At 41.3% G+C, this 18,391-nt stretch overlaps 1 protein-coding gene across 5 annotated transcripts in view; it reads left to right on the top strand.

Annotated features, from left to right (window-relative positions):
* Positions 1-2,260, top strand: part of LOC134209681 (uncharacterized) — a 139,569-nt gene extending 137,309 nt beyond the window's left edge. For all 5 annotated transcript variants that reach the window (XM_062685687.1, XM_062685691.1, XM_062685688.1 and 2 more), the window contains 2 exons: positions 16-275; positions 336-2,260. In XM_062685687.1, coding sequence (XP_062541671.1) covers positions 16-275; positions 336-559 — 484 coding nt within the window. In that variant the 3' untranslated portion in view covers positions 560-2,260. The remainder of the gene's footprint in view (positions 1-15; positions 276-335) is intronic.
* Positions 2,261-18,391: the final 16,131 nt, after the last annotated feature.

Raw genomic sequence — 18,391 nt, 5'->3', positions numbered from 1 at the left:
TTTCTTTTTCGGCAGGGTCGATTACGGCCATGAAGAGGTTCGTGTCAAGTGGGGTAATGATCCACGCCAATACAGCACTACTACGAAGGAATTTGTGAGTGATGGAAATGGCCACATCAAGGGAGTTAACACAGTACAGGTCGAATGGACGCAGAGCCCAACTGGACAGTGGAGCATGAAGGAGGTAGCTGGATCCGAAAAATACTACCCGGCTGATCTGATTCTTCTAGCTATGGGTTTCTTGGGACCAGAGAAGCTGGCACCCACAGAGATGAGTAAGTTCAGCATCAATGACAGTACGATTTAAAAAGTAATCCTATTATTTGAATTTGTAGAGCTTGAATTGGACGGGAGAGGCAACATCAAGACTCCAGTAGGTACCTACGGGACCGCCAATCCCAAGGTATTCGCCGCCGGTGATTGTCGTCGAGGGCAATCGTTGGTGGTTTGGGCCATCACGGAGGGACGACAGGCAGCCCGTCAAGTTGACAGCTACCTCATCGGTAAACCAAGTTCACTTCCCGGACCTGGTGGGGTTATTGATCTACGATCCCCTTAAATCTCCTGAACCGTATTTACCGTATTATGTTACACAAAGATGTTTACCGGGATGTTGGCCAACTATTGTCAACATTACTCGAACTACTAGTAACTATATCGGCCATTTGTGATCTATATCCGGCGTCGTTAGCTCCAGGTGGCATCCAACATTCAAGCAGGAAAATAGTGACTGGTTTTACAGATATAAAACGATCTTGAACGTTTGATACGTCCAGAACGGTTCACAGTGAACCTTAAACAGATTGAAATGTGGTTTAATCTAGTGATTCTCATGTATTTCTGTTACGTTTTCTTCGTACGATATTTCTTTATTTCAAGCATGAATCAATTATTTACTTTAAATCATCTTTAGTTAGTCATTTAGTTTTATGATACTTATAAACTACATTGTATTATTGTTAGAACACATAGTAATGATCAATAAAAAGCTTTTTATTTTTATTCTTCTGTAACCACAAAATCCAAATGTTTTTAAATCATTAATTTACATAGGACATTATTCGCAATTCATACTGTGATGAATTACCTTACTTTAGTGATAGCAATGTTGCCAACTGACAACAAAAAACCAGAAGATGCAACGCATCTGTGTTATTATTGTCATTTTTGCGTAACATAAATCTTAAGATTCTTAATCATATTGATTAGTTCGCTTTTTGAGTTTTACTACCGGAAATACACTTATACTGTTTGTCGCTTCGGCTCGTATTTTGATTTCGTTATTCGTCCCTATTTTGTCTGCACAAATCGTATACTTATGCTATTTCAGAACTCATTTGAATTTCTACTAATGTTAATTATCAACCAACTTCCAAAACAACAAATGATACAATATCAACCAACTTCCAAAATACCTCCTTCAATAACCACCGGATATCACATTTGAGCATCGGATCTATATCCACTGTTTCATCTCAGGCTAAAAAGCGATCTATAGCGTACTGAACAAAAAGTCAATTAGATGATGCAAACAATATAACTATTATCCGAAAAGGGACTATAATCTACCAATTTACTCAACAAAAATTTACCCAAGTTGTTTATGTGTACTGACAATAATTAGAAACTTAAATCGTTTTGAGAGTTTAGAATGCAACACTTTCCGGCAAGATGGTAGTCACGGAATGCTTAAATGTAGTTCGAAAAAAATAATCAAAACCTGTCAACCAAGCGCAGCTTGTGAGCAACGGAACACTATTCTCATATTTCTTCCAACCCATGCGTTGATGGCCGCTATTCCAGTACTCCTGTGTTAACGAAAAAAACTATTATCAAATACTGCAATTGATGTTCAAAAAAAGTTTCCGAAATGAACGAAATGAATTCAAATACGAACCTATTTACACGTTAATTGGTGATTTAGACTAAATGTTGAACATGTGTACGGTAGCGTTGAATTTCAAAATTATAGAATTACCACAATCGAAAGTCATTGGCAAATCGGAATCAAATCAACTAAACGTCCATCAATTGATGAAAAAATACCATAAAAACATATTCATCCATATAATATATGATTATCATTGAAACACAGCAGATCATTGTGGAAACTACTATGCAGACTGTAGTTTCACCTGACTAAATGCACTGATCGAAAAACCGTCGTCATATATTATATTATACACCCAATCAGGCATATATGTCTAGATACCCCTATGGATATCAGCTTGAAGTTGTTCAATAAATGTAGAAATGCAAATTTGTTGCGGTTTCATTTCGCTCAGTTGATGTTGCAATGGACGCGTTATTCACTGATAGGTAAGTAGTAATATGAATGAGAGATATAAAATAACCAGATGATCGGGTGAATCGCGATCGCTCTATTGAATGTTAACGCAAATTTGCTTGGAGGCTGTACTCCGCATTTGGTATCGAATGAAAAGTCTTTTTAAGCTATATATGTTTGAATTTCTATCATTAAACATCTGGTCGATCATCTTTAATGAAAAAAAATATACCTATATGATAATGCTGCTAGTATGAATACCCCATTAGATCTAAAAACTTAAATTGCAAAATGATATAAAATGTCATCGGCCCAAATTTTGCTAATTTTCTGAGATCTTTTAATTAATTTATCTATACGGAAAGATTTGTCTACAACATTACTCCTTAACTGTACATCAAACACTATTTTTCAAAATGCCGGAAAATGGGATTATCTACTTCACATGATCGTTCTTCCCAAAAAATGAAATTAGTGCAGAAAACAATCATATCTCTTGTTATCGAATCGCATGGCACAGCTCGAAAAACCACGAATCGTTAAAGGAACTTGCCTTTGAAGAATTCTGAAGCATGTCTATCACACTACATGTTTCACGCGACGCTAGAATTAGAGCACTTATTAAGGCTGATTAAGCAAATTGTTGTCATGTAACTGCTGTTTGCCAGGGCTGACAATAATCATCGTCACAGTAAGGTAAATTAGCACTCGTTTTATTGGTATGGAAAAGAAGACCATTCCATCACTCAACTCAAACACAAACTGTAAACCAGGTAATATGATCCGGAATTGCAACCAGTATAATTGTGGACGGATTTATTGATTTCACGTAAATGGCCATATTTGGGATGTTGGTTTACCGATCTATGCCATCAAAATATCGAAACCTCAGCACAAGGCTAAATATGAGAATACTATCAATATGTCCATTTCGGAAACATGTGTTGGGACACGTTTTATTCCCGTAAAACTTTTCTATAACGAATTCATTCTCGAGATCTGTATATACTCTCTCATAATAACCTTTTTTTTCCATAATAAAAGGCTTTTTTTCTGATATTTCAAGCTGGTCTACAATGTACTTCCAAAGCACTTAAAGGTTTCTTTTGTACAGATTTGAACTTCAACGTATCTGTTATCAAAGTAATATGATATTTTTTTCCCAATAGCGCGATTGTGCGTTTTGGTAAGAAATTCCATTTCTCAAATTTACAGTTTAGTCGTTTATTGCCGAGGGCGTAGACAGAGAGGTTTTGGGGTGGAAAGTTTGAATAGTGTACTAAAATAATCAAAAACCTAGGAAATGCAGGATCCGAATTTTTACGAAATCTGAGTTTATTTATTTCGCTAGTTTGTAAACGTTTCCGCGCCTTAGCCATAAATGGTGTCCATTATCGGGCAAAACCTCAGTCCATTGGCCGTCTAAGGTGGCTAAGCTATGGCCGTAAAAATGCTCCAAGAAGTAATGTGACCAGATAAATTTAGTGTGAGCGCGGGACAAAAAAAAAGTTCATAGTTTAATATGTTTTAGTAATAACGCTTAAATCAAATCTTTCAATTTTTAATTTGTTACCAATGCTTAGTTTGCTAACTTTTTGATTAACGGCAACTTATTTTAGAAGTCAAAGCTTCCTTCAAACGTTGATTGTGCAGCTCAATGTAGCTGTCATGGAGTTTCGTATAATTTTGAAGCTCAGCGGTTCCCTGTCCAATATCTGCAAAACTGTTGCAACTATCGAATTGCAGTTGAATGACTTTCAGCTGTTGATCGTCTTGTGTATAGAATTTCTTTAGAAAATTTATTTGTATGTAGCGATAGAAGCAATGATAGGTATCGAACCTCGAAAATTGTTTTCCGAGTAACCTAAATAACTCTTTCTAAACTACCTATCAAAAGTAGATACTGTGATTATGAATTAATTAGATCATATTTTTCTAAAAGTCTATTCTGGTTGAAGCTTTCACCTTCAGGAATATGGTCCACGGTCCAATTTATTTCCAAACAGGTGATACTGAATAGATATCTGCTCAGAAAATCAAAACTTCCGTCCCATTTCAGATCGCTTGCGATTCTGCAGGGAGAGCATCGTGCTTGAGTTTTGCATGCAGAATCGCATCGTTCCGCTTATTTGCCAAAATAGATTTCGCTTTGAAAGCACCAAATTCCAATAAAAGCGTATTTAATGTTACCTATACATTTATTTTCGATTGTTTTAAGCAAAGAAAGTAAATTCGATTAATTCGACGGAGAATAACACGCAGAAATCAAGCAATGGTGCAAACCGCGAGTCGAATCATGAACGATTCTCTGTGCCATGAGTCGGGTGGTGTTTGACTCACGCTTGATTTAAATTTTGGAAAAGATTTAGGAATTTGAGTTCTTCCCAACACTGCTATCGATATCTAATATCAGCACAGTAAAGGTCGTCTTCAAACTGGGGTAGATTTGCCGCAAGATTTTGGTCCGCATGGCATTTAAATGGAGTGGAATTTTTGACGTTCCGTGTCGAAATCCAAGCAATTACGCAGCAGGAAATACATGGGAGTAAAATTCGCTTACAAGATTACAGGATATAAGGCTTGGGTAAAACAAACTATAGAGATAATTTAGTCTGAGTCGTAGGAGAACATTTTAATCTTGATTTCTATGATCCAAAACGTTAGTCTTAGTCAAAATTATTATTTTTTTAAATCTAATAATGTCGTTTAAAATACTAAGTATTAGCTAATAATATATTTTATTTTTCTGTATTTCGCGTGACATTATCTAGAAATAAGTTGAAAGCGGGACATTTCGCGGGACGCTTTTCAGCGCGGGACAAATAGTGAAAATGCGGGACTGTCCCGCGAAACGCGGGACGTATGGTCACATTATCCAAGAAGGGATGTAGCGTACAGGAGTACAGCACCGCCCACTGGCTCCTTCAGACGTCGTTTATCAACTTGCTATTCCGGCGAAATTCCTGGCCGTACACTTGGACTACAGTTGCTATGTCGGTTCACGGTGTATTTTTTCGGGAACAACAGTCACGGATTCGGGAATACAGTCACGTTTTCTGGAACGTTCTGGAAAACGTGACTGGTGTTCCTGAATCCATGAATTAAATCACGGTGTATTTTTGCTGGTTCACGAATTCGGGAACCCTTTTTCGCGTTTTTAGACGTTATGCAGTAACCCTTCAAATTTTTGTTTTAAATTTTAAAAATACTTGGAGGTGTGCGGCCCAATTCTGCCGAACGAGCTATCCGTCACGAGGTGTGTTGTCTTGTCGCGCGTGCTACTCCGTCCGTTGTCCCACGAGGAAAGAGGCAAAGTCATGGCCTGCTATTTACTAGTCGGTGTTGGCAACCAAACCGTTATACGATATTTGCGTATCTGTCTTCAATGCACTCTAAAAGTCGATTGCCAATTGCTAATATATCTCACCCTCACATTCCCCTTCTTCTCTCACTAAAAAAAGAGAAAAAAAAACCATTGACTTAGGATTTTCATAAACAAGTAAATAGTCGTCGCATTTTTTTTTTCTAATTTTACAATCCAGTATCCGATATCCGTGCTCAATTGTCCCTTGTCCACCAATTCTTGAAAGTAGCAGATGTTAGGCTGTAACCATTGTCCCCTTGTCGTACCCCATCACGAATGTCTTCTTCTTGTTGCTCATCAATGTCTGTCGTTATTCCCTCTCGTATTTCTTCCTCTTGTTGTCTCCCAAGAAAATATTTGTTTGTTCCGTTACAGATGAAACATCGTTAAGCATCTAAACCATGTAATTATTAGAATCGTAATTAGTAAATACCTTAAATCCTTTTCCTTTCCCTTTGTATTATTGTATTCCCTAACCTCGACCAAACCGCGAGTTTTTCGGTTCCCCAAAACTAACATTATTTATAAGAATCAAGATTAAAATTGTACTAGAAACATGATTTTGGCTCCGTAGCGCTTTACGGCAAATGAGCCTTTCAAATAAACAAAAGATTAAAAAAAAAAAAAAAATCCGTACTCAATTCCTATATTCAAAAACATCCTAATTCAAATTGGAATTCAAATATTTCAATAGGATTTTCCAATCTGATACTCAAATCCAATGTATGAACCCGAAAAGCAAATCCAATATTCCCATTCCATGAACAAAATTTTAATCAAAGACCAACATTGGAACGTTTTTATAATGGAATACCAAAATGAAACATTCATATAAAATAATCAAGTTTTTTTTTATTCTATTCATCTTCCATGGCTCTCCATTGCAACTAGTTCTTGGTTTTTTTTAACATTTCCACAGTAATTAATTTAAAGTTTTATTTATGCCTGCCATTGCATGGTTATAAATAACTCGTATCAGTATTAATTTTTTTTTCATATTCATATCCAATTTTCACAACTAATATTCTAATCCAACTCCATCTTTCAAATACAATCTCTAGCTTATAACCAAAAGTTGATTCTAAAATAATATTAAATATTTGCAACCAAGCCAATTCCAATTTTCACATACAGGGTTGTTACGGAGATCCTGGAATATTTTCCGCGCCAAATCCGGGCCGACCAAAATCAAATCCGCGTTATTTCCGCGCGACATGAAATCCATTTCGCGCCAAACCCGCTCGAACCAGAACTAATTTTAAGCAAATACATGTAAAATGTCAATTTTTTTTACCACAATTTACTGAACGTTTTCTCTTCAAGTTCGTTTTTATAAGGGTTAAGAAAACCGTAGTTATTAGTACAACCCTGGCCCTATCCACCACTAGAAGTACTGAGGTGAATATTGATGCATTGATATACAACAAATTTCAAGGCCAGATTTATAAAATAATAAAAAATCTGCAGAAACCGCAATTCTTCTGAACAGTTATGCAACTTTATTATTGATAACTTTATTATTGATTGGTGTTGGGGGCGAAACTACGCCACTGTCCCACGATAGCGCACATCCCTGCACTTCTCAACAAGACGTCATAGTCGGCTAGCTGTCAGTGCTTGTCATCTCAATTTCCGTTCGTCTTTCTCAAACCATTCTTCACCAACACGAAAAAGGCAGAGCTAGACAAGATTATAACCTGTCATAAGACGAGTTTAAACAATCCCATTGAATTCCACCACTTAATTGTATCCTGACAGATACTCGTGTGTCAGGATACAATTAAGTGGTGGAATTCAATGGGATTGTTTAAACTCGTCTTATGACAGGTGAAAACATTCCACTAAAAAGCTCAAAATAATTTTCTTATCAAGATTATAACGTTATATTATCTTCTAATATTATGCTGTCATCCTGAGAATTAAAAGTGAATTTAGAACTAGGAGAACAATGTAAGTAACCTACATAAACTAGCAGTTGTAAAACGAAACAAAATCTAAAATAAACTTGTAGTTTGGAGCTCGCATTAACCTAAAACGGCGTGCTTCAAAACGTATCCGAAAACGTGCCGACCCATGCCCGGAACACAACTCAAAAATTGTTGCGAAACACTTCGGAACGGGTTCTTCAGGATGCCAGAAACCAGTCGTTTCGACTGCCAACAGTGTGATTTGGCAAACAACATCGATGACATGGTGCAATGCGAGGGTTGCAACAAGTGGTCACATTACGGATGTGTAGGATTTGATGACGGTAAGAAGGAGGACCACTGGAAGTGCCGGAGTGTGTCACTAAACCCACTTCCAATAACGACAAAGAGGTCCCGAGTAAGCAAGGTGAAAGTGCTCAAGAAGAAACAAGCGGCTCTACCGGAGGTCCAGATGCGGTTGGGGAACATGTACGACTTAACCTCAAACTTCTGGATGAAAGGAAGGCTTTTCTTCTGAGGGAAATTGAATTGCAACACACAACCCAATTAGAACAACGAAAGCTGCAGCTAGAGAAGGAGATGTGGAAAGCGAGATATGAAATTCTGAATGCGAGATGCGAAGGGAACAGCAGTGTATTTGGAACCGGTGGTCTTAGTGACGGGGTCAATCAATCGAATCTGATTGCTGTCAGCCAGATCCAGCAAATTCCAGCGCCGGCTAGTACAGTAATGGTTCCAACGGTTAACCACCGAACAATACCGCAGTTCCCCATCGCCGAAACAGCACCAATAGTCTTCCAACCAGCTCCGTCACTACCAACCGCTGTGTCGTTCTTCGGAGGCGAATCAAGAATTTTTCCGCAACCAATTCCACTCGTCACAACATTGCAATCGAACGTGCAGCAAGGCCAACCAAGTACGAACACAATGGGACAAGCCACCAGTTTCATGCACGAGTTCCAACCTGGAGAAGGAGCAAATCGTCCTGGATCTTCGACGCCGATAACTACAACTAATTGGGTCAACACAGGAATCACCAGCTCCACCCAGTGCCTACCGCCGACCATCAGTTCGGTGGGGCGATTCGGAAGCCTGCCGCTGCAGTCGAGTAATGTTAGCCATCCGTACCAGGTAACAAATAGCATAAGTAAAATTGTACCAGTAGGCCAGGTAGTTTATTCGCAATATGATAACCGCGGCGTAGGGCCAGTTCATCCTCAAGCAAATACAATACACGCACAATCCTCCTACACCCCGATCTCCTTCCATCGACTTTTCAACAACCCGATCAATATATTCCGCGTTCAATACATGGTGCACCTGCCTTGCAATTTGATTTCACTGCACCCACATCTCGTCAACTGGCAGCAAGACATGTTATGTCAAAAGATTTACCGTCGTTTAGTGGCAATCCAGAAGAGTGGCCGGTGTTTTTAGTGCCTTTTAACACCTCCACGGAGGCGTGTGGATATAGTGACGTGGAAAATCTTGGTCGTTTGCAGCGGTGCCTCAGAGGGTGCATTGGAAGCAGTTCGTAGCCGACTATTGTTACCTGCATCGGTGCCGCAAGTGATGCAAACGCTACAACTGCTGTACGGGCGTCCGGAGCAAATAATTTACGCCATGCTTCAGAGAGTTCGAGAAGTCCCTGCACCGAAGGCGGAAAACTTGTGCACAGTGGTGGCATTTGGTATGGCAGTCCAGAACTTCTGTGAGCATCTGGAGGCGGCGGGGCAAGTGCTACATCTATCGAACCCAGTACTACTACAAGAGCTTGTGGATAAGCTGCCGGCGAATCTGAAACTGGACTGGGTGACATTCAAGCGTCAGTTTTTGGTGGCAGATCTCCGAGTGTTCAGCCGGTACATGGCGAGTCTTGTTTCTGCTGCAGCCGAAGTCACTCTTACGTTGGATCCTAGGGGAGCCAAGCCCAAGAAGGAAGAGAAACAGAAAGGGTTTGTGAATGCCCATGTATCTTCGTTCGGTGCACCGGTCACTGAGAAGCCAAAGGTGGAGTATTCGAATGTTTCTTCGACGATCACTTGCTTGGTCTGCGGGGATCCGGATCACCGAGTAAAGGATTGCGGTGTTTTCAAGAAAATGGATCGAGATGATCGATGGAAAGCTGTCCATAGTCATAATTTGTGTCGAATCTGTCTCGGAAAGCATGGGCGAAAGCCTTGTCGATCATCATCGCGCTGTGACGTGCAAGGATGCCAAATGCGTCATCACTCACTATTACATGGTGGGTTAGGAAGGGCAACGACTGCAAGCAAAACCAACGATCCAGAAGGAAGAAGCAAATCAGCGTAAGCCAGTGTCTGAAGGTGTAAATGCTCATCATATGCAAAGCTCGACGTTGTTCCGAATGTTGCCGGTGCGACTCTTCAGCGAAGGACGTAGTATTGACACGCTAGCTTTTATTGATGAAGGCTCGTCTGTCACGCTCATCGAGAATAGCATAGCCGACGAATTGGAGGTGAAAGGTACTGAAATGCGTCTCTGCCTAACCTGGACGGGTAACGTCAGCCGAGAAGAAGAAGGCTCTCGCCAAGTGGAGTTGAAGATTTCTGGAATCGGAGAAGGCAAACGGTACTCACTGGAGGATGTCAGAACTGTTGATTCGCTTGCGTTACCAGCTCAGACGCTTTGCTACAAAAACTAGCCAATCGTTTTGAACATTTGCGAAAGTTGCCGGTCGTGGATTTCGAAATGAAAACTCCAGGGATTCTAATAGGAGCGAAAAATACCCACCTCACAGCCACGCAACAAATACGTGAAGGTCGTGTGGGTGAACCAATAGCGGCGAAGACCCGTCTCGGATGGGCAATCTATGGATCAATGCCAAACGGTACGAATGTTGCAAGCTGTAACATTCATGTCTGTGGTTGCGAATCTGATGACAATCTACACGAGCTAGTGAAGCAGTATTTCACGGCTGAGAACGTAGGCGTTTCATTGGATGGGTGTCCCGAATCGGATGATGATCAGCGAGCTAGGGCTATACTCGAGAGGACGACTAGAAGAGTCGAAGGTGGATTCGAGACCGGGCTTCTATGGCGCTATGACTACGTAGAATTTCGATAGCTACGCCATGGCGGTCCGAAGACTACGGTGTTTGGAGAAGCGTTTCAAAGCGAATCCTGCGATGTTTGAAAATGTCCAGCGTCAAATTGTGCAGTACCAGCATAAGGGTACATTCACGAAGCTACGAAGGAGGAATTGGCCGCAGTTGATCCACGAAAGATATGGTACCTTCCGGTCGGAATAGTACGAAACCAAAAAAGCCCAACAAGGTCAGGATCGTGTGGGACGCAGCAGCTATGGTGAACGGTATCTCCCTGAACAGTATGTTGCTTAAAGGACCGGATTTAGTGCAGCCACTCCCAGAGATACTCTATGGATTTCGGGAGCGGAAGATTGCCGTGGTAGGAGATATCATGGAAATGTTCCATCAGCTAAAAATGCGACGCGAGGATCGATACAGTCAGCTATTTCTTTGGCCCGGTGAATCTGAAGCTTCTTTAAAGACCTTCGTTATCGACGTAGCAACATTCGGTTCGACTAGTTCTCCGTGCTCGGCGCAATTTGTGAAGAACTTGAACGCGGCCGAGCATGCGGAGAAATATCCGAGTGCAGCAGAGGCGATCGAGCGTCGACATTACGTCGATGACTATCTACAAAGCTTTGACACCGAGGAAGAGGCGTGCCGGGTTGTTGAAGAAGTTGTTGGTTCATCGGCTTGGTGGATTTACTATCCGGAACTGGCTCTCCAATTCAAGTAATGTTCTCCGACGGGTCGGGGAAACCAACTCTTCTACCGTGAAGATCGTCGACAATGGCGGTCCCCAAATAGAACGTGTGCTGGGCATGCAATGGATGGCGAGAGAGGATGCTTTCGTTTTCTCCAGCGATATCGACGTGGGTGTGGTAAACCCAACCAAGCGGAGCATCTTGCGCTGCGTAATGAGCCAGTTTGACCCTCTGGGACTTCTCTCGCACTTCCTCATCCACGGACGTATTATCATCCAGGATATTTGGCGCACGAAAGCCGGATGGGATGATTCAATCGACGAGTCAATTCTGGAGCGGTGGCAGCTCTGGACGGCCAAGTTCAAAGAACTGGAAGTGGTGAGAAAATCGCGTGCCTATTTTCCAGAGGCGACGACAGCGGATATCGAGGATCTACAGATACACATCTTTGTCGATGGTAGTGAAAGCGCCTATGCATGCGTTGCCTACTTCAGGGCCACCATCAAAGGAAATGTCCGATGTGCCCTCATTGGGGGAAAGGCAAAGGTAGCGCCTCTTAAAACGTTATCAATCCCGAGACTCGAACTACAGGCGGCACTGATAGGATGCAGGCTTTCGAAAACGCTCTGTAACAGCCATAACTTGCCGATATCACAGCGAGTATTTTGGACCGACTCAAAACGGTTCTCGCTTGGATTCACTCCGACCATCGTCGCTATCGACAATTCGTCGCTTGTCGAATAGGAGAGATTCTCTAAATCTAACCCCGAAGAGTGGAGGTATGTTCCATCCAAAACGAACGTTGCAGATGATGCAACAAAGTGGGCAAACGGACCTAATTTGAAAGCCGACAGCCGTTGGTTCCAAGGACCGGAGTTCCTGTGGATGCCAGAAGAATCCTGGCCAAGACAAGCTGAATTCGAACCAACGGATGCAGAAGCTAGGCCTTGTCACGTCCACCTGGTGGAGCAAAACGATATAGTCATCGATTGGAATCGCTTTTCAAAGTTTGAAAGACTTCGTCGAACGGTTGCTTACGTCCATCGCTTCATTGACAACTGTCGGCGTAAGGCGGCGAAACAGTTGCTGCAATCATCGCATATAACATACGATGAACTCAACATGGCAGAAAATTCTTTGTGGCAATTGGTGCAGCAAGCAGAGTTTCCAGACGAAATACTCCAGCTCCGAAAAGCGAATGAAGGACGGATGAGGAAACAAATTCGAACGAGTCGGCTCTACAAATTATCACCATTCCTCGACGAGCGTGGTGTAGTTCGAATGGATACAAGGTTATCCGGAGCAATCTTTGTTCCCTACGATACAAAATTCCCCATAATTCTGCCGAAAGGACATCGCCTCACTAATCTGATCGTCGAATGGTACCATCGAATCTATCTGCACGGTAACCACGAAACTGTTATCAACGAGGTCCGCCAACGATTCCACGTTCCTTGTCTCCGATCATTGGTGCGGAATCTATCCAGAACGTGTATGCAGTGTAGTGTTGGGCTGGACTACTTCGGCCCCATCCAAGTCAAAGTCGGACGATCTCTGGCGAAGCGATGGGTGGCTTTGTTTACATGCCTCACCATTCGTGCCGTTCATTTAGAGGTCGTGCATTCTCTGTCCACTGAAGCGTGTAAGATGGCCATCCGGCGATTCATCGTGCGACGAGGAGCACCTTTGGAGATTAGAAGCGACAACGGCACCAACTTCATCGGTGCCAGCCGCGAGTTGCAGCATACAATCCAGGGGATAAACCATCAGTTGTCTGCAATATTCACCAACGCGGCTTCCAAGTGGATATTCAATCCACCATCAGCTCCCCACATGGGAGGGTCGTGGGAGAGGCTCGTTAGATCCATTAAAATCGCCTTTTCATCTATAACAACTACCAGAAACCCGGATGACGAAACCTTTATTACGTTGCTAGTCGAAGCGGAAGGGATAGTCAACTCAAGACCATTAACGTATGTACCGCTGGAATCAGAAACGCAGGAGGCGCTTACGCCCAACCACTTTTTGTTATTGAGCTCACAGGGTGTTACTCAACCCCTATTTCCATCCCGGATCGTCCAGAGTGTCTCCGGACTAATTGGCGATTGACAACGAATCTGATCGACCAGTTCTGGAGTAGATGGGTGCGGGAGTATCTCCTACCATTGCCAACAGAACGAAGTGGTACGGTGAATCGAAGGAACCGAACGTTGGAGATTTGGCTGTTATCGTTGACGCATCCGTCAGGAATGGATGGCTTCGTGGTAGGATTGTTTCGGTCGTGAAAGGGCGAGATGGGCGAAGCCGACAAGTGCTGGTGCATACTTCAGCAGGAGTTTTGCGACGACCGATGACTAAGGTTGCCATCTTGGACATTATGAAGCCGAACGATTATGGAGTTGGAGGTAACGCAGCTCCTTCGAAATCGCTGGAGATGCATTACGGGTCGGGGGATGTTGGGGGCGAAACTACGCCACTGTCCCACGATAGCGCACATCCCTGCACTTCTCAACAAGACGTCATAGTCGGCTAGCTGTCAGTGCTTGTCATCTCAATTTCCGTTCGTCTTTCTCAAACCATTCTTCACCAACACGAAAAAGGCAGAGCTAGACAAGATTATAACGTTATATTATCTTCTAATATTATGCTGTCATCCTGAGAATTAAAAGTGAATTTAGAACTAGGAGACCAATGTAAGTAACCTACTTAAACTAGCAGTTGTAAATCTAAACTAAATCTAAAATAAACTTGTAGTTTTGAGCTCGCATTAACCTAAAACGGCGTGCTTCAAAAGGTATCCGAAAACGTTCCGACCCATTCCCGGAACAATTGGGTTGGGGTAATAAAAAATAAATATTAAAATGAAAAAAATCATTCTCAAAACTATTCGAATTTTATTATGTTGACCCCCCCCCCCCTCAAAGTATCATTTTTGGGCAAAAAAGTCCGAGGGGGAGGAGACATAATTGGTTTCAAATATTTGTATCGGCCTTACAATACAAAATCTATCATATTTACTCAAGCTCCTATGATTTTCAAGTCGGATTTCGAGTTTGAGCGTAAAATTCAGAGAATGCCTGCAGTAATTCGTCATCGTTACTAGAATTTCTGAGAAAATCGCAATGTGAATTCTTATGGAATTTTCTCTGGGAATTGATGCAAAAATTCTTCCGAGAATACTTTCAAGGAATTTCTTTATGAATTTCTGTGTAAATCGCTTTGGAAATTTTTGCAGACATTCTTTGGTAAATTCCTTCGGGCAACATTCCGCGAATTCTTTCTTTCAAGGCGGCATTCTTGCGAATTTTTACAGTGACCGCTCCAAGTACTTCTGCGGAAATACCTCCAAAAGTTTCTTTATAATTTTTCAAATTTTAAATGGTTCAGAAATCCTCTTTGGGCTGTGAAAATTCATTTATTGAAGTTCTCATAAAATCCTTGTGTCATTAAATCAAGGAACATTTTTGTGTTTTCAATTGGCCGGGGTTTAGCCAAATCGAACCAATGCAGATTTTGTTGGTCACTATCGTATCGGATAACGCAGGGGACCGAAATCCGCAAAGCACCGAAATCAGTCCACCTCATGTGCTATCCATATATTGAAGGGGTTTAAGGGAATTAATTTATAAATAATTTATCGCATCCTGTTAATATATTTGACCGTAAGCTTTTTGGCCATTGAAATGGGAAGTGGGCTTTGAAATTAAATCCACAAAACTAAAATCACAAGCCAGAAACGCGAAGTTTCGAGTGCCATTAATGCCATTTGCCACGATTAAGGCAATACTTAAAGTGACTGTGTTTAAATTGCAAATACATAGCAACATATAAAGTACGGACTTTGATTATTTGATTCGAAATCCGTCTACGGTGGACGGATTTCGATTCAGCAGGTGTTTCAAAATCATTATTTTTTAGTGTGTTTCGTGGTTTTTAGTTCGTAATAGTAAAACATACAAAATAAAGGCCCACCAACAACTGTAACAACGACAAACATTTTATTTGCATATGATTCGTATTTTCTAGAGACCTAAACATATACTGAAGTGATTTACAAGTCAGTGAAAAAGCCGCTTGGTGCGGGCGGTTCTGGTAGAACCCCGACCAAATATCGTACACCCAAAAAACAAATCTGACAATTATTGTATAAAATCGGGGCATATACAATTCTGTAAGCTTTTTATACAAATATTGTATAACCATAATACAAATCTGTATTATTTCAATACAACAATTGTATTAAAATCTTCCGAAATTGTATATGCCCAATTATTATACAGTTTATGTAAGCTTCTTATGCAGAACTGTATTAAAATCTGCCATCCGCTAGTTGGGTGTATAAACCCTTATTCGTTATAGGTAGATGAATGCTATGGAAGCAATATAAAATGTTCCAACAATATAAAAAACTTCTGAAAAATATTATGATATATTGTGCTATGTGGTTCATCGTAAAAGGAATAATCATTCAGGAACTGACAAATATCTCGGAACTACGAAGAAATTGACAAGATGGAAATGAATGTTCATGCCCTTCAATAGACATGTGTTCTATTTGTCAATTTTAGAATGGATTAAAATTGACAATAAGTGGCATCCCTCTCCTCATGACATTTGAATGCTGGCATGCCATTCAATATGAGCTTGGATATATCCGAAAACAATATAGGTAATAGACTTCAATAAGTAATAGTTCTCAAAAACATTTGCTATTGAAAATGATGTTCATCTAAATAGACATTAAACTAATTTTCAAATAAACGTGCTTAGATCTAGCTGTTTATTTATTAAATTTTCGCCTAAAACTAAATCCGCGCCAAATCCGCGCGAAACTCTAAAATCGTTATGTAAATCCGCGCCAAATCCGCGAAAATCGCGAAATCCGCGAAATTCGCGAAATCCGCGTAGTCGTAACAACCCTGGAAATATAATAATCATGTTACCTCACCCATTATAAAAAATCAAATATTTCATTAAAAACCAATACCAAAAACAATCCAAATTCAATATTTCAATTCCAAGTCCACATACAAATACGTAAATGCATATTTACTAAGCAAATTAATCCAGCCTTTTTGAAAATTTTGAAAATGTCAACTATTTCAGGTTCATGATCCTCCAGCTGTATTCCTTTTATTTTTTTGCAAATATTTCCAGCATTGCAATCCAAAACCAATAGAATTCGATTCGGCAGACCATATCCAATACAATTTGATGGCTTTGCAATGGGAAAATCAAAACAATATCGGTAGCTCTTCAAACATACTATGTATTGGCCCTTCAAGCTCAAGCCAATAAGTACGGTACTCTCACACAACACCTTCAAAATTCAAATTTGAATAGTTGTGTTCTTCTGATCTGCATTAACGTTTCTTTGACGCGAACAATTCGCCCCTTCTACCCAACCTTCACCATCAAAAGCCAACAATCCGATACTCTTCCAGAGCACCTTCGACAACCCAAGCAGAAAACCGATGGGAAAACAAATAATTTATTCCGAAAACAAATCATGTTTAATCGAAACCGACAAGAAAAACAAATCATTCAATCGGGCACCCTCGACATTACAAGTGGAAACCGATGATAAAACGAATCATTTGTTTCAGCGCTACTCCAGACATTACAAGTCGAAACCGATGAGCAAGTTTATCAATCCGACGCTCTTCCAGAGCGTCTTCGACATCACAATTCGGAACCAATGTGCAAATCATTTAATCCGACGTTCTTCCCAAGCGTCTTCGACATCACAAGTCGCAACCGATGTGTAAATCATATAATCCGTTGCTCTTCCAGAGCGTCTTCGACATTACAAGTCGAAACCGATGACCAAATCATTTAATCCGACGCTCTTCCAGAGCGTCTTCGACATCACGCTCGACGTCGCAACGAAACCGAAGAAAAAAAATGTCCCAATCACGCCCAAAGGATACTTCTTCTTCTTCTTCTTCTTCTTATTGGCATTACATCCCCACACTGGGACAGAGCCGCCTCGCAGCTTAGTGTTCATTAAGCACTTCCACAGTTATTAATTGCGAGGTTTCTAAGCCAGGTTACCATTTTTGCATTTGTATATCATGAGGCTAACACGATGATACTTTTATGCCCAGGGAAGTCGAGACAATTTCCAATCCGAAAATTGCCTAGACCGGCACCGGGAATCGAACCCAGCCACCCTCAGCATGGTCTTGCTTTGTAGCCGCGCTTCTTACCGCACGGCTAAGGAGGGCCCCAAGGATACTTACAAAACAATTATTTCTAACCATCAGGAACAACCTGGCAGGATCGCCAAATGTGCGGCCCAATTCTGCCGAACGAGCTATCCGTCACGAGGTGTGCTGTCTTGTCGCGCGTGCTACTCCGTCCGTTGTCCCACGAGGAAAGAGGCAAAGTCATGGCCTGCTATTTACTAGTCGGTGTTGGCAACCAAACCGTTATACGATATTTGCATATCTGTCATCAATGCACTCTAAAAGTCGATTGCCAATTGCTAATATATCTCACCCTCACAGGAGGCGTCAGGGAATATGGGTTCTTTGAGAAGGTTGACCTTGGGAAGGCCAAAGAAGCGATTGAGCGAATAAAAATTTTTGACGGTGAAGGTCCATTGGGTGATAGTTTTCGAGAAACTGATTTGTCGAAATTAATTTATTGGCTTTTTTGCGGTGATAATTATACTACTCAAAGCGAAAGGGAGTAGATGAAAGTAATGTCTTGGTACAGTGATCACCACGTCACTATCGAAGCCGTTCCTGAGTGGACGTTAGGCAAAATAACAGCGATTTCAACAATGCTTGTTCTCTAATATGGCCCTCTGCTAATCTTCAGTTTCTATTAATTTTACACTTGCCGCTCGTTTGCGTATCATTTTCGGCAGTCACCAGGGAGCCCAAGTACACAAATTCTTCTACTACCTCGATTTCGTCACCACCGATGCAAAGCAAACTCGCGGTGGGTGGCTCACATTGTCTTCTCTTGAACCCCTTCCTATCATGTATTCGTCTTCGACGTGTTGATGACTATTCCGATCCGCTTAGCTTCCCTCTTCAGTCTGATGCAGGC

Source organism: Armigeres subalbatus, chromosome 2 (assembly GCF_024139115.2).
Source record: "Armigeres subalbatus isolate Guangzhou_Male chromosome 2, GZ_Asu_2, whole genome shotgun sequence".
Taxonomy (NCBI): domain Eukaryota; kingdom Metazoa; phylum Arthropoda; class Insecta; order Diptera; family Culicidae; genus Armigeres; species Armigeres subalbatus.
Note: the sequence above shows the minus strand (reverse complement) of the source record. Positions and strands in the feature narration are given on the sequence as shown.